Source organism: Schistocerca cancellata, chromosome 5 (assembly GCF_023864275.1).
Source record: "Schistocerca cancellata isolate TAMUIC-IGC-003103 chromosome 5, iqSchCanc2.1, whole genome shotgun sequence".
Classification (NCBI taxonomy): Eukaryota; Metazoa; Arthropoda; class Insecta; order Orthoptera; family Acrididae; genus Schistocerca; species Schistocerca cancellata.
The window spans coordinates 392,467,236-392,487,480 of record NC_064630.1 but is presented as its reverse complement, the minus strand read 5'-3'; the positions used below and the strand labels follow the sequence as shown (position 1 = coordinate 392,487,480).

Genomic DNA, 20,245 nt, shown 5'->3' with positions numbered 1-20,245 from the left:
CTACAAAGAGATGTGCAGGCTGCTGCAAGAAGACAGGGAAACGTAAGGAAACATCGTTGTGGTGCAAAGACTGTGGTGTAGGACTTTATTTTGAAGATTGTTTTCAAAGCATACCACACTCAAAATTCATTTTAAGTGAAAATGTATGTTTTAATCGTAATGAATATGTATTGATACCAATTCCTGAAATTTTCGTAACATTTGGACAAGTAATTCCCATCCTAGAGAAATTTCACTGAAACGCTGCATTCTGGGGCCAGCCAGCCATATAAACTACCGCCAGTAGGCTAGGCATGCGCCCGGAAACTACTGGCTTGAAGGGTTAATTTAAGTTATCTTCCAACTCTACACCCTCATCTGCAGATCATAACTGAATAAATAGTGATAGGAGTTGTGAAGTTCCTAAGATCCGTGTTGGTGTCTTTTTGCCATACTTCATGTAGAAAAGTGCAGGATCAGAAGTAGCTAGGCATGCCCCATGGCCTGATGCCATTGCCTGAGTTCACTCTGTCCACTACTCACAATATTCTTTCCTCTGAGGTGGAATGATGTTGTCTCAAGGATTTGAATGTGGCAGCAGAATCTCTGACAGCCCTACTTGCAGCACAGTTGCTGCCCAAAGAGTCTGGTGAGACACATGAACAATGCTAATCTTTGGCAGAGCTGTAATCATAATGGTCTCAAGGCAGATCTTAGTGCTTATAAACCTTAGAGCCTGAGATCAAGATGTACGGTTTTTAAGTGCTCACATACCAATGGTGACTTGAGTCTCCTGTCTGTCATGTCATGTAGAAGTTACTGTGTCACCCATAATATCTTTAGTTCAGACATTGAGTTACCACTCAGTCTAAAGCGTGAGTTAGTGAGCAGCCCAGCCATATTTGTTCCCCATGAAATGATCTATCCAAAACTGTTACTTTACAGGTACTAACAGTTGCATAGTGTGAATGTCTGGTTTGGGCACTGATGTCTACACAGGGTTGTCACAAGGGAAATCAGGAAACATCAGTGAATTTCAAATGTGCCAGGGAAATCTGAAAAAAAAGTTCTGGAAAAACCTTGTTTTTGTCTCAGTAGATGAAATGGTTTGTTTACTGAGATGTCACACATCATCACTGGCTGGGCAGAGCTGAGAATGTGCGCAGCTTCCCTGCTCCCTCGTTGTTACTGCTTCTCCCCTTCCTACCACTCCCCTCAGCTTGCAGTCAGAGCTGCCATGACTTCTTGCCACTAGCCTAGCAGCTGCCGACGAGAGGCAGGGAGGCATGAGTGGTTTGTTTGGATCTGATTCTGAGAGATTGTTTGCACAGTGCCAGAGAAGGCAGTCATGTGTGCATGAGTTGCATATGAGTGATTCTGTGGATGTGTGTGCGATCTCGTTTTCTGACAAAGGCTATTGCCGAAAATTTAGTTGTGATATTGTGATTGTATTTCCTACGCACCAGTCTGCGGCTCAGCAATCATCTTTATGGTAAGTTGCTACCTATCCTCATTAGTATTGATTCTCACAGTATTTGTGCAGTTATCTGTTGCATGGATTGATCGCAGCGGTCTCGTTTCATGAACATGATGTCTGTGACGTGAATAGCTGGCCATATGAGTGGATTTCCACGACAGGCCAAAACCATAGGCCATTTCTGCTTATCTCTAACAAATCAGGCCTGCTGATCGGAAGCTCATCATTCCCCACTAATGTGCAGGCCCTGCCTGTCAGAACTAGTCTCACCGATCTGCCCGCAGGATGGGTCTGTTTGTGTGTGGTGTAATGTGGAGGATTTTTGTGGTTTATTCATATACCCAGGACCGAGGTGCTCCTCTACTGGCCAGAGGCCATGGGCGATGGATTACAGGAATTGCAACTGTCTCACCACAAGTAAATTTGAGGATATTTCTGAAATCAGTGAAGGTATTTTAAATCCATCTTGTGCTCCAAGGAAATGTGCACTTTTGTCATGGGATGTTTTTTATTGAAATAAAATAACAACAGTGGTCTAATGATACACATATACCATTTGGTTTGCTTTCTCCATCTAAAAACAGTTTGTTACAATATATGTTGATGTTAGTACTTAAGATTTTTGCTCACATGGAGGAGAAATACAGAAGTCTTTACATCTTTTTGTCAACTTATGTCTTTACGTACCCTCGAGATCTCAAAATTTGTCAGGGAGAAATATTTAAACTTGTCTGGAAATCAGGGAATTTCACTTAGCACATAGTCCATATCAAATCAGGCAGGCTAGGAAAAAAATCTTACCTTCATAATCTCAGATGTTATTAAAGGTAGCAAATGTAAAAATGAAGGACTAAGTAAGGAAAACGTTTTTTTTTTCTCCAAAAAAATTTCTGCTCCAAGATACAGGCCTCCAAAGGTGACACTGTACATACCATTTTGAAGATTCGAATTTTGGGAAAAAATTTAAAATGCTGTATCTCTGCAACAGTTCTAGATATTTTGTTCCTCTCTCTCTCTTTTTTTATTGTATTTGAAAGATAATTGTTTATGATTACAAAGAAATCCTCCATTTGGAGTTCTTTTACTATAGCATTATGACTTTTTTATAATTTGTGGGAAAATTTTTTTCTCAAAAATGCCAGTCCATAAAATTTTGATTTTCTCTCTCTCTCTCTCTCTCTCTCTCTCTCTCTGTTGATTAGTACCATATAGTTCTACATTCCCTGAAAAGGAGATCTACTTTTAGATTGAACAGGTTTTATAAACAATTGAAATTTTTGCCAAACATGAAAGATGTTTTATTACCACACTATCATGTAACAGGCTCATAAAAATCAAAACCTAGCCTTATTTAACATAATCTTAATTTTGAAAGATGAGTAAGACACTCATTTTTCAAGCATTTTAAATGGTTCCAAAATGTATGTGAAAGGTCAAAACACTTAAAGGGTTCAATTTAAACAACTTCTGTGGACACTGTTTTGTACTGAAATTAACCAGTCAATGAACTACTGCTTCAGTACCTTCCTTTGCTATAGAGTGATGCCTTTCTGTTAAACCAATTACTATATTCAAAACATTGTGAACAGGAAGTGAGCACTGATGGCATTGTTGCTGTCCTTCAGCTGGAAACCTATACCCAGCAGCTGATCCATGTGGTAGCATACAGTTCACTACAATTTCGTTTAACTCATAACTAGTGTCTATAATCTCTGCAATCCACCAGTCACAGTCATACACACACGCCACAAACATCCCCCTTCTGTGGTTGTGAATTTGAATATTATCCTGCTGTTTCTGAAGTGAAGTGTTGGTTGAACAAATGAAATTTCTTCTTTCTTGCTCTGTTAAGTGCGAGCAATATGAGTTTACCCATCACTTTGAGTCCAAAAATGTGTCTTCTGAATTCCTTTCACAGGAATGGTTTGATTGGACCATTCTTCTTTTTTCTGCTCACAGAATTCTTCGATTTCCTCTTTGGACAAAAGAGTGAGGGCTGTGGATGTGTAAGATTTCACGACTCTCGTAACATCCTCAGCATTCTGAATTACAGCTGCATTTGATCTGGAAAGATTATGTTTTGTAGCATGGTGCTTCATCAGGCTGCCTACATCATCGCAAGGCCCCTTCCCACGACCAGTAGCACTGTATACCCAGTCAGTTGCCACCAGCAACTTACTCAATTCAAACAACTGGTAACAATTTTTAAAATGACTAGGAGCACCAGCGGAAATAATGATGATCTACTCTGCCCCTTTTTGTAGTTGAAGAATTTTGCGCGTTGGTAGCAAAGCATGTGCTGACTCTCGTCCTGTGTCATCACTTGTAACTGCAGCACTTATGGTCACCTGGTCATTACTCGAATGATACCCTTGTACTTCTTGTGGGATAATTACAGACCAGTTCTCAGCAAAATCACAGTGAAACACTATACATAGTTCTTTAGCCAGTACACACCCTTTCACTTCTGCAACGTGTTGTTGTTGCAATTTCTTCAGACGCCGGTGTTTTACTACTTTCACTGACCATTTACCAAGTTCATCAATGAAAATGTCAAAGGCAACAGTTTTCTTAATTACTTTATTTTCCTCCCATGTCGTATATGTAATTTCTGCAGAGTTATCTGTTTCGTATGTCATGTTCTCCAGTAAGTTATTAAAGGTTACCACCAAAAGTTCAAAATTTGCGTACACACACAAACAGAGATCTGTAGGTGAGTGTGGAACCACCCCCTTAGGTCGTAGTGCATAAAATTTTGATCTTCCAATATGTGAAGTTGTATAGTTGCTCTTATAAATTGCAAAAGTTTCATTAATACTGCGAGTCATGTACCTCTTCACTTTCAAAACTTTTTGACCTTACACTTATAGTGTCTTTTTTGTTGGCACTCTGGCGAGTACAGTCCCATTTATCTTCCAGATAAAATGACTGCACTATTTGAACTTGAGCTGCTCCTACAGGATGACCATAATAGGGATCTGGTCTTCCAAAGACTCCTGTTACAGACCTCACATTTCTTGATTTGTCTACCATGTACTTCGATACTGATACAGCGTGCCTCAAAATTGTTTTCTTTGAAATTGTCTCTGGAATAATAGTTACAACTTAAATGTTTTCACTGTAGGATGCACAATATTCAACAGCTGAATTGATATTTGTGAAAATTCCTGGCAAGATGTGCAAGATTGCTTTGGTTCATTTTCTTCTGAAGATGGAAATTCTGCTTTGAAGAGTGTGGATCTGTTTTCCTGTAGTGTAATCATGCATAACTTCAGTAATTTCTCTGCGCTTTCTTGATGCATAGAGCTTATGACTCGGCTTCTCTGACCACTGTTTCTTAACAGCACTAACACCTACCCCTGTAGTTCACTGATTCAGGGTATTTAATTCTTCGTCTATTGATGCAAAATCTGCATCATCTGCACCATGGGAGGTTTCGCCTTGTTCTGTTAAAAGATTTAGAACACAAAAAGTCGTCACTGGAAACATCTTCACTTTGAAACAGTCTTCATATGAAAACACTTATTCCCAACCTGAACAGTTTTATTTGTCTTACATATCACTCTTTTATGGATATGCAAATAGTCAGTACACTTCACTCTCCCGTGGTCCCAGTCAGAAGACATTTCAAACAGTCCTTTTCACAAAACACACTGCAACTGTGTCAACTGGCAAATTCCTCACGAAAATACAGAACTCGGTGGATGGTGTCATATTTCTTAGAAGCCTCTTCAGTAAACAAATTAGGACTGAACAACTACAATGCAAAAACCTGCAATGAACAACCATGACAAAGAAACTGACGAGAAACTATAACACAGTGTAAGAAATATCTGCAACAATGAAAGTGAAAAGAAATAACTGCAACAAAGAAAGTGATAACTGCAACAAAGACAATAGAAATAAACATTGTAACAACGAAATTAAGTAAGAAACAACTTCAATGAAGACATTCCTTACCCTTGAAAGTTAAAAAAAAAGATTTATTAAAAAATAAAACCTGTCCACCTTAAAAATGGAAGCTTTCCTTTGGAAAGAATATAGTACTACATGGTACTAATCAACAGAAAAAAATCTAACTTTTCTGGATTGGCACTTTTGGAAAAAAAATTCTGTAAATTAAAAAAAAATAAAAAATCTACAATAAAAGAATTTTGACAGATATGTCCAATGGAGGATACCCTTGTAATCATAAAGCAATTATCTTTCACCTAAAAAAACTCTGACAAAATATCTAGAACTGTTGCAGAGTTAAAAATTTTTCCAAAATTTGCGACTTCAAAATGATGTTTGCAGTGTCGTCTTTGGTGGCCTGTATCTCAGTACAGGGTTGTTTTTTTTTTTTTTTTTTTTAGCAGACAAAAAAAAACACTTGTTTCTTTCTTACTCCTGAATTTTAACATATGCTAAATTCAATAACATTGTATGCTGTAGGCAAACTTGTGGTTCCCATAAACCTCAGTAATCAGTAGTTTCGGGCTCTCCTTCCAGTTTTTGAGTCACCAAAATATAAAACCAAAATGATGCCAAGGACACATTCAGCTGGAGTAAATTTTGCATCCAAGAAGAAATTGTTTACAGTACAGAATCATTATATTTTTAGCCCAAAGAATTTATTGTATGAAGGCTTCCCAACCAAGCTGCTGTTTCACAAATGTATCACCATGCATCACAGCAAAGAATTACATAAATAATTATTGACATCTGTTGATAGTGGATTCCATGCCACCCCCAAATATTTTTTGTGGTGGATGTGTTCGTGATAAGGCTTATCCAGTTTTGTGCTATATAGCTTTTGTCCCCCTCCCCCATGAACCCTGGACCTTGCCGTCGGTGGGGAGGCTTGCGTGCCTCAACGATACAGATAGCTGTATCATAGGTGCAACCACAACAGAGGGGTATCTGTTGAGAGGCCAGACAAATGTGTGGTTCCTGAAGAGGGGCAGCAGCCTTTTCAGTAGTTGCAGGGTCAGCAGTCTGGATGATTGACTGATATGGCCTTGTAACACTAACCAAAACGGCCTTGCTGTGCTGGTACTGCAAACAGCTGAAAGCAAGGGAAAACTACAGCCGTAATTTTTCCCAAGGTCATGCAGCTTTACTGTATGGTTAAATAATGATGGCGTACTCTTGGGTAAAATATTCCGGAGGTAAAATAGTCCCCCATTCGGATCTCCAGGCGGGGGGACTACACAGGAGGATGTTGTATCAGGAGAAAGAAAACGGACGTTTTACGGGTCGGAGCGTGGAATGTCAGATCCCCTAATCGGACAGGTAGATTGGAAAATTTAAAAAGGGAAATGGATAGGTTAAAGTTAGATATAGTGGGAATTAGTGAAGTTCGGTGGCAGGAGGAACAAGACATCTGGTCAGGTGAATACAGGGTTATAAATACAAAATCAAATAGGGGTAATGCAAGGGTACGTTTAATAATGAATAAAAAAAAATAGGAATGTGGGTAAGCTACTACAAACAGCATAGTGATCGCATTATTATGGCCAAGATACGAAGCCCACACTTACCACAGTAGTGTAAGTTTATATGCCGACTAGCTCTGCAGATGACGAAGAGATCGATGAAATGTATGATGATGAGATAAAAGAAATTATTCAAATAGTGAAGGGAGACAAAATTTAATAGTGATGGGTGACTGGAATTCGATAGTAGCAAAAGAAAGAGAATGAAATGTAATAGGTGAATATGGAATGGGGGGAAGAAATGAAAGAGGAAGCCGCCTGGTAGAATTTTGCACAGAGCATAACTTTATCGTAGCTAACACTTGGTTCAAGAATCATAAAAGAAGGTTGTATACATTGAAGAAGTCTGGAGATACTGACAGGTTTCAGATAGATTATATAATGGTAAGACAGAGATTTAGGAACCAGGTTTTAAATTGTAAGACATTTCCAGGGGCAGATGTGGACTCTGACCACAATCTATTATTTATAAACTGTAGATTAAAACTGAAGAAACTGAAAAAAGGTGGGAATTTAAGGAGATGGGACCTGGATAAACTAACAGAACTAGAGGTTGTAGAGAGTTTCAGGGAGAGCATTAGGGAACAATTGACAAGAATAGGGGAAAGAAATACAGTAGAAGAAGAATGGGTAGCTTTGAGAGATGAAATAGTGAAGGCAGTAGAGGATTAAATAGGTAAAAAGACGAGGGCTTATAGAAATCCTTGGGTAACAGAAGAGATACTGAATGTAATTGATGATTGGCAAAAAGGAATTCAAACGTCACAAAAATGAGATCGACAGGAAGTGCAAAATGGCTAAGCAGGGATGGCTAGAGGACAAATGTAAGGATGTGGAGGCTTATCTCACTAGGGGTAAGATAGATACTGCCTACAGGAAAATTAAAGAGACCTTTGGAGAAAAGAGAACGGCTTGCATGAATATCAAGGGCTCAGATGGAAACCCAGTTCTAAGCAAAGAAGGGAAAGCAGAGAGGTGGAAGGAGTATATAGAGGGTCTGTACAAGGGTGATGTTCTTGAGGACAATATTATAGAAATGGAAGAGGATGTAGATAAAGATGAAATGGGAGATATGATACTGCATGAAGAGTTTGACAGAGCAGTGAAAGACTTAAGTTGAAGCAAGGCTCCGGGAGTAGACAACATTCCATTATAACTACTGATAGCCTTGGGAGAGCCAGCCCTGACAAAACTCTACCATCTGGTGTGCAAGATGTATGAGACAGGTAAAATACCCTAAGACATTAAGAACAATGTAATAATTCCAACCTCAAAGAAAGCAGGGGCTGACAGATGTGAAAATTACCAAACTATCATTTTAATAAGCCACGACTGCAAAATACTAACACGAATTCTTTACATACGAATGGAAAAACTGGTAGAAGCCGACCTTGAGGAAGATCAGTTTGGATTCTGTAGAAATATTGCAACACGTGAGGCAATGCTGACCCTATGACTTTATCTTAGAAGCTATATTAAGAAGAGGCAAACCTATGTTTCTAGCATTTGTAGACTTAGAGAAAGCTTTTGACAATGTTGACTGGAATACTCTCTTTCAAATTTTGAAGGTGGCAGGGGTAAACTACTGGGAGCGAAAGACTATTTACAATTTGTACAGAAACCAGATGGCAGTTATAAGAGTCGAGGGGCATGAAAGGGAAGCAGTGGTTGGGAAGGGAGTGAGACAGGGTTGTAGCCTCTCCCCGATGTTATTCAATCTCTATATTGAGCATGTGGTGAAGGAAACAAAAGAAAAATTTGGAGTAGGAATTAAAATCCATGGAGAAGAAATAAAAACTTTGAGGTTCGCCGATGACATTGTAATTCTATCAGAGACAGCAAAGGACCTGGAAGAGCAGCTGAACGGAATGGACAGTGTCTTGAAAGGAGGATATAAGATGAACATCAACAAAAGCAAAACAAGGATAATGGAATGTAGTGAATTAAATCGGGTGATGCGGAGTGTACTAGATTAGGAAATGAGATGCTTAAAGTAGTAAATGAGTTTTGCTATTTGTGGAGCAAAATAACTGATAATGGTCGAAGTAGAGAGGATATAAAATGAAGACTGGCAATGGCAAGGAAAGCGTTTCTGAATAAGAGAACATCAAGTATAGATTTAAGTGTCAGGAAGTCTTTTCTGAAAGTATTTGTTAGAGTGTAGCCACGTATGGAAGTGAAACGTGGACTGTAAATAGTTTAGACAAAAAGAGAACAGAAGCTTTCGAAATGTGGTGCTACAGAAGAGTACTGAAGATTAGATGGGTAGATCACATGAGGAGGTACTGAATAGAATTGAAGAGAAGAGAAATTTGTGGCACAACTTGACTAGAAGAAGGGACCGGTTAGTAGGGCATATTCTGAGGCATCAAGGGATCACCAATTTAGTATTGGAGAGCAGCGCGGAGGGTAAAAATCGTAGGAGGAGACCAAGAGATGAATACACTAAACAGATTCAGAAGGATGTAGGTTGCAGTAGGTACTGTTAGATGAAGAAGCTTGCACAGGATATAGTAGTATGGAGAGCTGCACCAAACCAGTCTCAGGACTGAAGACCACAACAACAACATCTTTCGTCGGGCAGGACAGGTGATGCTGCAGGTTATGAAATTATGTCATGTTGCAGGTAGCTCTGTTATTTTACAGCTTAGTAGATTTTTGCATTTCTGAAAATAGTGGCAGTAGGGCTAAGTGTAAGGTGTTCCATTTATCTGATGACTGCCAGCCCGGGGTATTGCAGACAGGCCATGAAAGCTGCTCCTGCCAGTAGTTGAATGGGTTCTTCAGGACCACACTGTGCCTCCCCTCTTCTTCTTTTGTGTGTGTGTGTGTGTGTGTGTGTGTGTGTGTGTGTGTTGTAGCCGGAAGACCATATAAACGTACGTGCCTTTTCGGGCAGTGTCATTCGAGCAGTGAAATAGGCATCACGAGTGCAATAGTGAAGTTCGTGAAAGCAACAATAACTAGAGCTAATTATTCAATTCCACAACGATTGTTTATTTACAATTCCTGAGTGCATACAGAGTCCGCTTGTACTGTTCGGAGATCGTTTGAACAGAAGTTTCCAGATGTTCGAGTTCCAAGTCGTGATGCAGTTCACAAATTAGTGAATAAATTTCATCAAATGGAAAGTGTTCAAGACAAGAAGTGTAAATGAAGACATACAATTCAAGACAAGAAGTGTAAACAATGACGTACAATGCTCACAGAAGCTCATCTTGATGACATTGCATACCATCTGGAAAATTCCCCTAAAAGTCTCTGTGACATCTTTCTCAGCAGACAAAAATATTGTGCACCTATGTACAAAGAGGTGCTAAGCTGCTTGGGCTGAGGCCTTATAAAGTATCAGTAGTACAAGAACTTTGACCTTGATGTGATGATCCTGTGCAGAGGGTTAAGTTTTGCAGATGGGCTTTAAAACAAGTGCATGACAGTGAAATAGATCCTTACCTCATTCTGTTTTCAGACGAGGCTTGATTCTATTTACACAGGTATGTCAATTCCCAAAACTGTCGACATTGGAGCGCAGATAGACCTGTTGTGCTTCATGAGGAACCCCTTCATGATCAGAAAACAGAGGTGTGGTGCGTAGTTAGTAGTGACAGAATAATAGGCTCATTTTTTTAAATGGCACAGTTAAAGGTGAAAGATATGTGCAAAACATTTTGTGACCGTTTTTTAATGAAACTGAGTGAAAGAGAATGGAGCTTCTCATTTTTTCAATAGGATCTGGCAAGGGCTCATATGGCCAATGTTCCTTTGCATGCAGTTTATGCGTTCAATGAAAGAGTGGTTAGTAAAAATATCTGACCTGCTAGAAGTCGTGATTTAACTCGCACAATTTTTATTTGTGGGATGCAGTGAAAGACAAAGTGTACTCAAAAAAATCATCACACATTAGAGGAACTCAAGGATAATATCCGTGACTCAATTAATTCAATATCTCAGAGAGAATTACATCATGTGATTCACTTCCACTTCTTTTTGGATGTATGAAAGTGGGTACTTCCTAAGTTTCCCTAAGGGGAAAGGTGCATCTATATTTACCTTGCTATTTCAATCCACAATATTCCATCCTATGGGGCAGACATGCATTTAAGTCTAACAGAGTAAGAATGAATAAATTACAACTGGATCAAGTGTGAGACAGTGATGCTTCTTAGAACAGTTAAAAAGAATGTTACAAATGACAAATATCCTCAATCCATTCTATTTTTACTGAATGAAGTGGGTGTTTGTACAACAGAGCATTGATGCACACATTGGAGAAATTTGTGTAAAATGTCTGCAGCCCCATTGTGCTGTGCATGATTATAGCCCATGTCAGCTGTGTGTCACATATAACCCAAACACTTGAATGATCTAAAAAATTGTTATCACTAACTGCCATGTCAGAGAGATAGGAAAAGTGCCATAGTTGTGGCCCTGTGGGTGAGGGTTACTAAACGTCCCTCCACACAGGAGTGATACCAACTATGTTTCATATGGTCCATTCAAAGCACCCTTTCATAACAGATGATTCAAAATTGCTGTCAAGATTTGCCTGTGAATACTATTCATGTGTTTCTTTTGTGCGGACTTCAGTCCTATGGTGTAGAAAGTCCTAAATGTTCAAACAGAGACTATATTGAAAAATAATGAGTACCATTTGCCATAATACATTGTATAAGTACAACTGTCTATGAAATTTCTCTTGTAGCAAGTTTTATGGTGTTTTCCTCTTTAGTTTCAGTAACACTTTTTGATCAGAACGTTTTAAAAATATTTCTCACACTATTGTCTACATTATATTTACAAATTTTTGTTCAGTTGCAATACAATTTTTTCCAGAGTGTGTTGATAAGAGCTAAAATTTAATTCTTTGCTGGGCAGACCTTAGAGGAGGCGATATGCTCTTGCCTTCCTCCAACTTAGCTTTTGAACCCTATAGTTTAATGTGAACTCGAACCAAGATGCTACTTAGCATGTTTCACACTAACAAGTCACTGCAAAAATTGAAAGTAACAATAAGTGATATACCTGGACCAGACGTGATTGAACCACAGATGTTTTGATTTTTTGTGTACACTTACCCTTGAGCCAAACATTTTGTTGAAATTAAAATGTTATTGCATGTCTAAACTGATGAATTGTCTATTGATGTCAGAATTCATTGCAGGAGCAAGAGCAGACATAGAGAAGATAAAAGAGATGATAAACGGAAAGAAATGAGAGAAGAGAGAGACCGTGACAGGAAAAGGAGCACGTCAGATGTAGTGCGAGATGTGAAGAGAATCAGAGAGAGTCATAGTTCATCCAGACGAAAATCTGCTGATAGATCTCCTCTTAGGTCATATGATGGAAGAAGATCATCAGATAGAAAAATTAGGGATGATGTTTCTAGAAGGACTGGCATTGCCAAGGAATCTTCGAGAAGAAGAAGCAGCAGAAGCCGTTCTCCAGTTCGTAAGTGACTTTATTTAATTGGTATTATAGCATAATTTCATTATGTGTCAACCAGTAAGTGCATAAATGTGTCATTGCTGTTGATTGCTTCTTTGGTAGGCTATTAAAAATGTCAAAAATTATATAATTCTGTATTACCATTCTCTATTAAGCCAAGAGCATTGTGAGCATAAGCTGTTGAACAATGGAATGCAACAGTATGTTTTAGTAACATGTATTAAGAAGTGTTGTGTATACACATATGTGCAGCACTGTGTACATTGTGACAAGAGACATTTAGATCTGCATAGATCAATAGCAAAACATTATATTTAAAGTATTTTTCTTTTCTGCTGTCTTGTTCACTGCAATGTTTAATAATATTTGAATTTTTTTTAAAATTTAAAACACTTATTTTTGTTTTATGCTCATTGTTCATGATATTTTTTCAGTTGCACATTTTCATATTGTTTTAGCATTTCGCTGTGGTGAAACTTATCATAAATTTTCTTGAGAGACAAGACTAAAACTTGTTTTAATCAACATTTAGCAAGCATGTTCTACCCCACAAAAATCTCAATAGTTTATGTGGTTCTTTCAAGCTATATTCCCAGCGAGAAATGAAACAAAAAGAGGGTTAGTGATTGGTAAAGGAAGGGTATGTGAGTCATTTGAACAACATATTGTTTATGTCAACAAACAAACAAATATGTAATACAGTGATAATTGGATTTTCGTATGGAAATAAGTGGGAGTGATGGGGTCCTGACTTCCAGTGTTAACAAGGTGTCCAGAGTACTCATGGAGAGTAAAAGAATTGGCTTGTTAAGTGTTTCAAATAATTTATTGTTGATGTGTTTGTATTCCCTAGAATGTTGTGAATGTTAGCCTATTTTGGCTTCTGGACAGTTACTTGTGGTCTAAAAATATTCATCAGTGCAATGTTGTGTGCCGTCATTGGTCCAAAAGTAAAATTATTGTTGCACTTTTTCATTTATTCTCAGCCACTTAGATTTCATTCAGAAGGCGTTAAATGAACAGCATTGTCTCTTAGGTCACTGCCAATATTTATATCGATTGCATATGGTGGTTTTTAGGCAGTTGCGTGCAACTTTGAGATCTGCACACAAAACCCATCATTTGGGAAATACATTAAATCCAATCAGATATCGATTATGGAGAGAATGAACATTGAAGTATTAATTGAATTGAATTCACTGACAGGAAATGTATGGTATCAGGGAAGACGAATAGAACAAAATGCGGTTGCATGAAATGAGGTACAAGTTACAGGAAGAAGCATCAGTGAGAATGATAATGAAAGTTTGAATCAGGCCGAGAGGCTTTATGAGATATCGTAATGGTTATGGTGGCTTCTCAGTGAAAAACAAGGAATTCAGGTTCAAGTCACAGTCTGCTGTAAAGCTCAGCCGTTTCACTGCTGTGCCTGTACATGTACAGGTGGCAGTTGCTACACGTCAGGCGCTATGCTTGTACATGTATGGGTTTACTCCTCAATTACCTTTCTACACTCATTTTAAATCAGTTTCTTATATTGCTTTGCTCTGATAAGTGCTGCTCTCTGTTAGATCTGTTTACTCCAATCCGAGCTTAAAAATTGCATTGCTGTACTAAGCCATTCTTTGTTGCTTTCCTGATAACATTTCCAGTGCGACCTTTCCAAACCACGGCCATTGAGCTGCCCACCCTCCACCACATGCTTGTCTCAATTAAAAAATGATTTATTCCACACTTCAGCCACTATAACTGTGGCGTGCTGCTGTGCCAGATGATAACTATGTTACGATTATGGTCGGGAAGGTGTAGCTCCCACCTTATATGACTCAGCCTTTCGAACCGACAGTAATTGTAAGTAATTGTGTTTCTAAAACTGTAAAAATAAATATGAGTGGGTTACATTTAGGTGCCGATATGTTTAATTTCTTATTTCTGACTTAACAAAGAAATATATCGACTGCAAGGTAGTCAACTGCTGATGCGTTCACTGCAAAATCAAGAACTTGTAACTTTTGCAAGAAAGCACTCACCCTTACATAATATTACAAATGGAGAGTTGTTTGAAACCCGAAGTAGTGGCTGAGGAAATTTGCAACAGAATATCTTTGGCTTCATTCTGACAACCATGCCTCCATCCTTGCTACCCTCCCTGTTTACCTTTCCCTGTTGCTTCATAACCTGGGTTGTGAATAACTGAATCCACTTTCCCTTCTTCCCTTTTTTCCCTCTCTCCTCCCTGACGAAGGAACAAAGTTCCGAAAGCTAGGTATGTAAATTTTCTGTTCTGTTTTGTGTATCTATCAGCCGTATTGAGCTGAGGTAAGTACTGGCCAGCACTTCTATCTCTTTGTTAATATTGAATTCACATCTGATAATTATACATTTGTGGTTAAGGCTGAAATACTTTTTGTAAATTGCACTCTAGTTAAATAAGTACTAGAAAATTAATACAAGGTGGCAAAAACCAAACCTGGTTTAATGTTGCCATTGGTGACTGTTGCAAAACTGAGGTTGTTATACACGCTACAAATGAAATCATGGTCACTGATAGAATGCAACAGTGACTCGAGCAACTGTAGCATACACGTGTGCAGCTTACAACAATTTCCGCTATCAGATCTTATGAAAGATCTATCACAAAATCCTTTGCTAAGCCGATAAAGTTATTCAGACCTTCCATCCTGTCTCTTGTGTATAAGCTCCTGACACAAACTGAGGTTAACAGACAAATCTTCAAATTTTGCAACTACAGTTGTGTTCACAAAGGAGGCCACTATTATAATATTGTGCAATATATTGTACCATGTAAAGGTGGCATTACACAATAAACGGCAGTTCCTTCTGAGACTAAGAGAAATTCAATTCACTCCAAATGAATTAATGTAAAGAGCTGAAAAAAATAAGTGACAAAAGTTCAGGGATTGTACTAGGGGATGCATATTAAAGTACCATGCGGTACTTATAGAAATGAAATTCCTGACTGTTGAGGAAACACCAGATCAGTCCATAATAGCAGAGGAAACTGAAGATCATGGTGTTATGACAGTAAGCAGAAATATGTATTTTATGTAACAGTAGTTTTCAGAATTGCCAAATAAGGTATGGTCAGCTCTCGTATGACCATACATGCTTTTTTTTTTTCCAGCAGTTGTTACACCATAGGCATAACATCACATAAACTTACAGGCAGTAACTAGTAAAATAAATTTTTGTTTGCAGCTGTTGTTGCCATACAGAAATACATAGGTAACAACACATGTACACGACAAATTACACAGTTTGTCAGTTTAATTTGTGATTAGTAGTTGCTGTTTATGAATCTGTGCTGCAGTGAATGAGTCCCTGGGTCACTGAAATATTTACTGGGAGTTTTTATGTCTTGCTTTGTCCATTCTGTATAACTTCTGCTTGTGTTTTGCAAGGAAAGGAACTGAATCGCACTATATAAGAGTTCCACATTGTTGATGGCTGATATGTTTTTTATGAAGATACAATTCTGTCACAACCTGTTCATAAATAATGTGCAATAATATTCTGCTGCTCTTGGCCTCACACTTTTGCACAGTATATTGACACAATATTATTGCGCCATAAATGTTGAATGTGAGAGGGCCCCTTAAGACAAGCCACATTCATATGGAATGTGGTACACATCTGGGTTTTGAAGACCTAGATTATTTATAACATCACAAAAGAAACTTTTTGTCTTTGTTTACGGGTGCAAACTACACCGGATGCCATGTTTGTGTGGGAGCCTACCGATCTTTCTAGTAATTGAGCCTGCGTAAGGCGGGTGACTTTTGGCTTTTTCTTTATCAGTCCTAATCTATTCCTCAGAAGTTATTGATTTTAACTGCAACACCCACTTAGTTTGACATTTTGAGTTCCCATTCATTCAGCATACTGTCTGTAGGTGTTGTATTTCTTTGACAAGGCTCACCTTATCTGACAGCATTCAAACTTAGTGGATTAGTCTTTAGCACAGATGTCGGTGGCTTGAGGTGTGGAGATAGAGACCATTGTGGATGGGATTTCTATGTACAATGTGCCCCAGTGATCCGCCCATTGTTCTCTTAACTTACCAAAGAAAGGTAACTGCCCTCTTTAAAACTCTGTCGTGAATTTTATATTAACATGGATAGAGTTAATACGTTTTAGAAACTATTTAAAAAGTTGTTGTTATCCCCCCCCCCTCCCCAAGTGGCTACACCACAAATGTATCATCCACATTTCAATAGAAGCAAGTTTGTTTGTATTTGGTGGCTTCTAGTGCATTTGGTTCATAATGTTTTGTGTATAGGTTTGCCAAGACAGGTAATAACAGACTGCAACACAACTCACTATTGGTATGTTCATAATATTCTCCACCAAACAGGAAATGAATTAATTTAAGCCCTAATCGCTCCAGGCAAATGCCGGGATGGTTCCTTTGAAAGGGCACGGCCGACTTCCTTCGCCGCCCTTCCCTAATCCGATGAGACCGATGACCTCGCTGTTTGGTCTCTTCTCTCAAAACAATCCAATCCAGTTAATTTAAGGATGTATGGTAAGCAAAAAGTAATGGAGACAGCTGTATCACACGTCAAAATATTGTGAATAAAATAGATTCGACACCCTGACTGTACACCTGAAAGAACACCATTAATCAATCATGCTCAGAAACCTGGGAGATAAAATGCAGAATGGCTTATACAGTGTTCCCAAAGGATAGACAGAATGATAGAGCTCATTACGTGTCAGTAAATATCAGGTAATGCCCATAATAATGAGGAAACAACCTTAGTGTCTGGTTACAAGGTTAGTGGCAAATTTCTAGAGCGAGTTGCATTATTTAACGCATTTTAGTTGGGCCACAGTAGTTGCTGCAATATCCCAAAAGTCTTAATGTTTTTGACTTCTTTGTGTGGCTCCCACTTACAAGATAAAGGAGAAAAGCAGATTGTCTGTTTCAAAAATAGTGTCATTGATTTCAAAACTGCTTTTGGCAATTCTGTAAGTAGATTCTTATTGCACCACCAGAAGTTTCATCAGTCAAACTGACCCTCATTTTGCAACAGGCTTTTTCGGTGAAACCAACCATGGAAGTACACTGCAACAATGAATATGTGGGAATGGATCACACCTGTAATGTGTTTCACAAGTCATGTAGCGCTTTGTAGAAGCACGAACATCCATCTAGTGGTTGTTCGAAGTACTAAAAGAGCAAACAACTGACTGAACCATAATATTTACAGGCACTGATCTGAGACATTATTAGATGAATAATGAATTTGTTAGAACTTCAAGTTTAACACACATGTTTCGGAACGACACAACACATATAAGTAACTGAGTAAGTTGACAAGTAAGACATGTGTACACGTTAGCATTCGAATGAGCACTGAGTCCCAGTCTAGCGGCCGCTGCTCGGCTGGCTGGTTAGGTGGCGCAGCTGCTGCATGGCTGGCAGACAGCGCCGCACATAGAGGACGCGCGTAATTGCGCGGCGGCACTTTGAATGATCGGCGAGTCACAACACTGTTCCCCCCTTTGAAATTGTTGCACTGGTCTTGATGGAGGTGTCCTGGAGATGGCTAACGTCCATAGGCGTTGTTTGACTCGCCGTAAAGTCTCGAGGAGGAGGCTTCCCGTACGGACCCGATGATAACGGGTCGAGATGACAGGAGACGTAGGGGTCGAATCTGCTGGTGCCCCATGCACCAATCTGCCCGTTGCGGCAAGTCCAGTTGATATGACAGGAGACATGGGCGATGTGTCGGCGTCCGTTGGAGGAGGAGGCGAGTAGATTTGCTCTGACAGAGGATGGTCCTCCGGTTCCTACATGGGCACGTCTCCTGGTGGCGTCCGTTCTGGTGCTGGCATCGCGGTGACGGTGAGAGGGCTGCGTTGTGAGTATTGAGAGATGCCAAGATCCCGAGCGTCAGGTAGAGCCGAAGGCAGTGTGGCGGCATTCGGAACAGGCGTAGCTGGCACCCGAGGCCAAAGCTGGTCCGAATGATGCACTGCAATACCCGTGTCTGTCTGAATTTCATACAGGCGTCTGCCACGGTGTCTTAAGATGTGGCCCGGGCTCCATTTTGGCCGCCTGCCATATCCCCGTACCCAGACGAGGTAGTCGGCGGTGAACCGGACAAGTGAAGGCACCCGCGGCCGTGAGGTGGGAGGCCGCAGAAGATGAAGTAGTGTGCGGGGCTGTCGGCCATGTAAGAGCTCAGCCGGGCTGTGGTCGCCCATGGGGGTGAAACAGTAAGACGCCAGAAACTGGATAAGCGCACCATCAGCAGCAGAAGAAGTCAGAAGTTTCCGCATCTGAGTCTTTAATGTGCGGACCAGTCGTTCAGCCTCACCGTTGGATTGTGGATGGAACGACGGGGCCGTGACATGCGTAACGCCGTGACGAGCACAAAAATCCGCAAATTCGGAAGAGACAAATTGCGGACCATTATCAATAACAAGAGTAGAGGGGAGGCCCTCCAAAGAAAAAATGCGGGCGAGAGCACTGGTGGTTGCTGCGGTGGTAGGTGACGTGCAACAGACAATGAAAGGAAAGTTAGAGTAGGCGTCAGTGACAAGGAGCCAATAAGTACCTAAAAAGGGTCCCGCAAAGTCAGCATGAATGCGCTCCCAGGGCTTCTCAGGCGAAGGCCACGGTGACAAAGATGACTTCTGGGCAGCTGCCTGTGACGCACAAGGGCCGCCGGCAGTGACCATGTGTGCTATTTCAGAGTCGATGCCAGGTCAGTACACATGACGGCGCGCCAGAGATTTTGTGCGAGACACACCCCAGTGCCCTTGGTGAAGGAGGTGCAAGACCGAAGCACGCAAAGACGCAGGTACCACAACACGCAGCGAAGCATTGTCAGTGGAGAGGAGGATAACACCATCCCTAGCCGTGAGGCGGTAGCGCAAAGTGTAGTAGTTCCGCAACGGATCAGAAGTCTTAGCGGATGGGTGATCTGGGCAACCCTTCTGAGTACAGCGTAAAACCCGGTAGAGGGTAGGGTCAGAACCCGTAGCAGCCGCCAGCCTGTCCCCAGTGATGGGGAACCCGTCCACAACCCGCTGCTCGGCAACATCCAGGTGGAAACACAAAAGTTCGTCCCTATCGAATGCCTGATCAGGACCCGTGGGAAGGCGAGACAGAGCATCAGCATTCGCATGTTGAGTCGTTGGCTGGAAATGAATCTCATAATTGAAACGGGACAAGTAAAGAGCCCAACCCTGGAGGCAGTGTGCAGCCTTGTCAGGATGTGACGTTGATGGATGAAACAAGGAAACAAGTGGTTTGTGATCCGTAACAAGATGAAATTTTGAGCCATAGAGAAAAACACCAAACTTATGAAGAGCATAAATGATGGCCAAAGCTTCTTTCTCAATTTGAGAATACTTTTGTTGGGCATCCGAGAGCGTTTTGGAGGCATAAGCAATGGGTTGTTCCGAACCGTCAGAAAAACGGTGCGCAAGGACTACACTGACCCCGTATTGAGAGGTGTCTGTGGCAAGAACAAGATGTTGGCCAGGTCGATAAGTAGCCAGGTACGGGGCCTGTTTCAGCATAGTCTTCAACTTCTGGAAAGCCGCTTCACATGACGCGGACCAGTGAAAAGGCACATTTTTATGCAACAGGCGATGCAACGGCTGAGCCACTGAAGCCGCAGACAGTAAAAACTTGTGATAGTATGCTATTTTCCCCAAGAAGGCCTGCAGTTCCTTAACAGATGTAGGGCGAGGAAGGGCATCGATCGCAGCGACAGTTTGTTGAAGCGGACGAATACCATCCCGAGAGAGTTGAAACCCCAAGTACGTGATAGATGCCTGAAAAATTGTGATTTCTGAAGATTACACTTAAGACCGGCAGTCTGTAAGA

General features: G+C 40.4%; 1 protein-coding gene across 1 annotated transcript in view; it reads left to right on the top strand.

Annotated features, from left to right (window-relative positions):
- Positions 1–20,245, top strand: part of LOC126188230 (serine/threonine-protein kinase PRP4 homolog) — a 135,009-nt gene that overhangs the window by 35,880 nt on the left and 78,884 nt on the right. Inside the window, exon 5 of the mRNA XM_049929782.1 lies at positions 12,095–12,381. Within this exon, the coding sequence (XP_049785739.1) occupies positions 12,095–12,381 (287 nt within the window). The remainder of the gene's footprint in view (positions 1–12,094; positions 12,382–20,245) is intronic.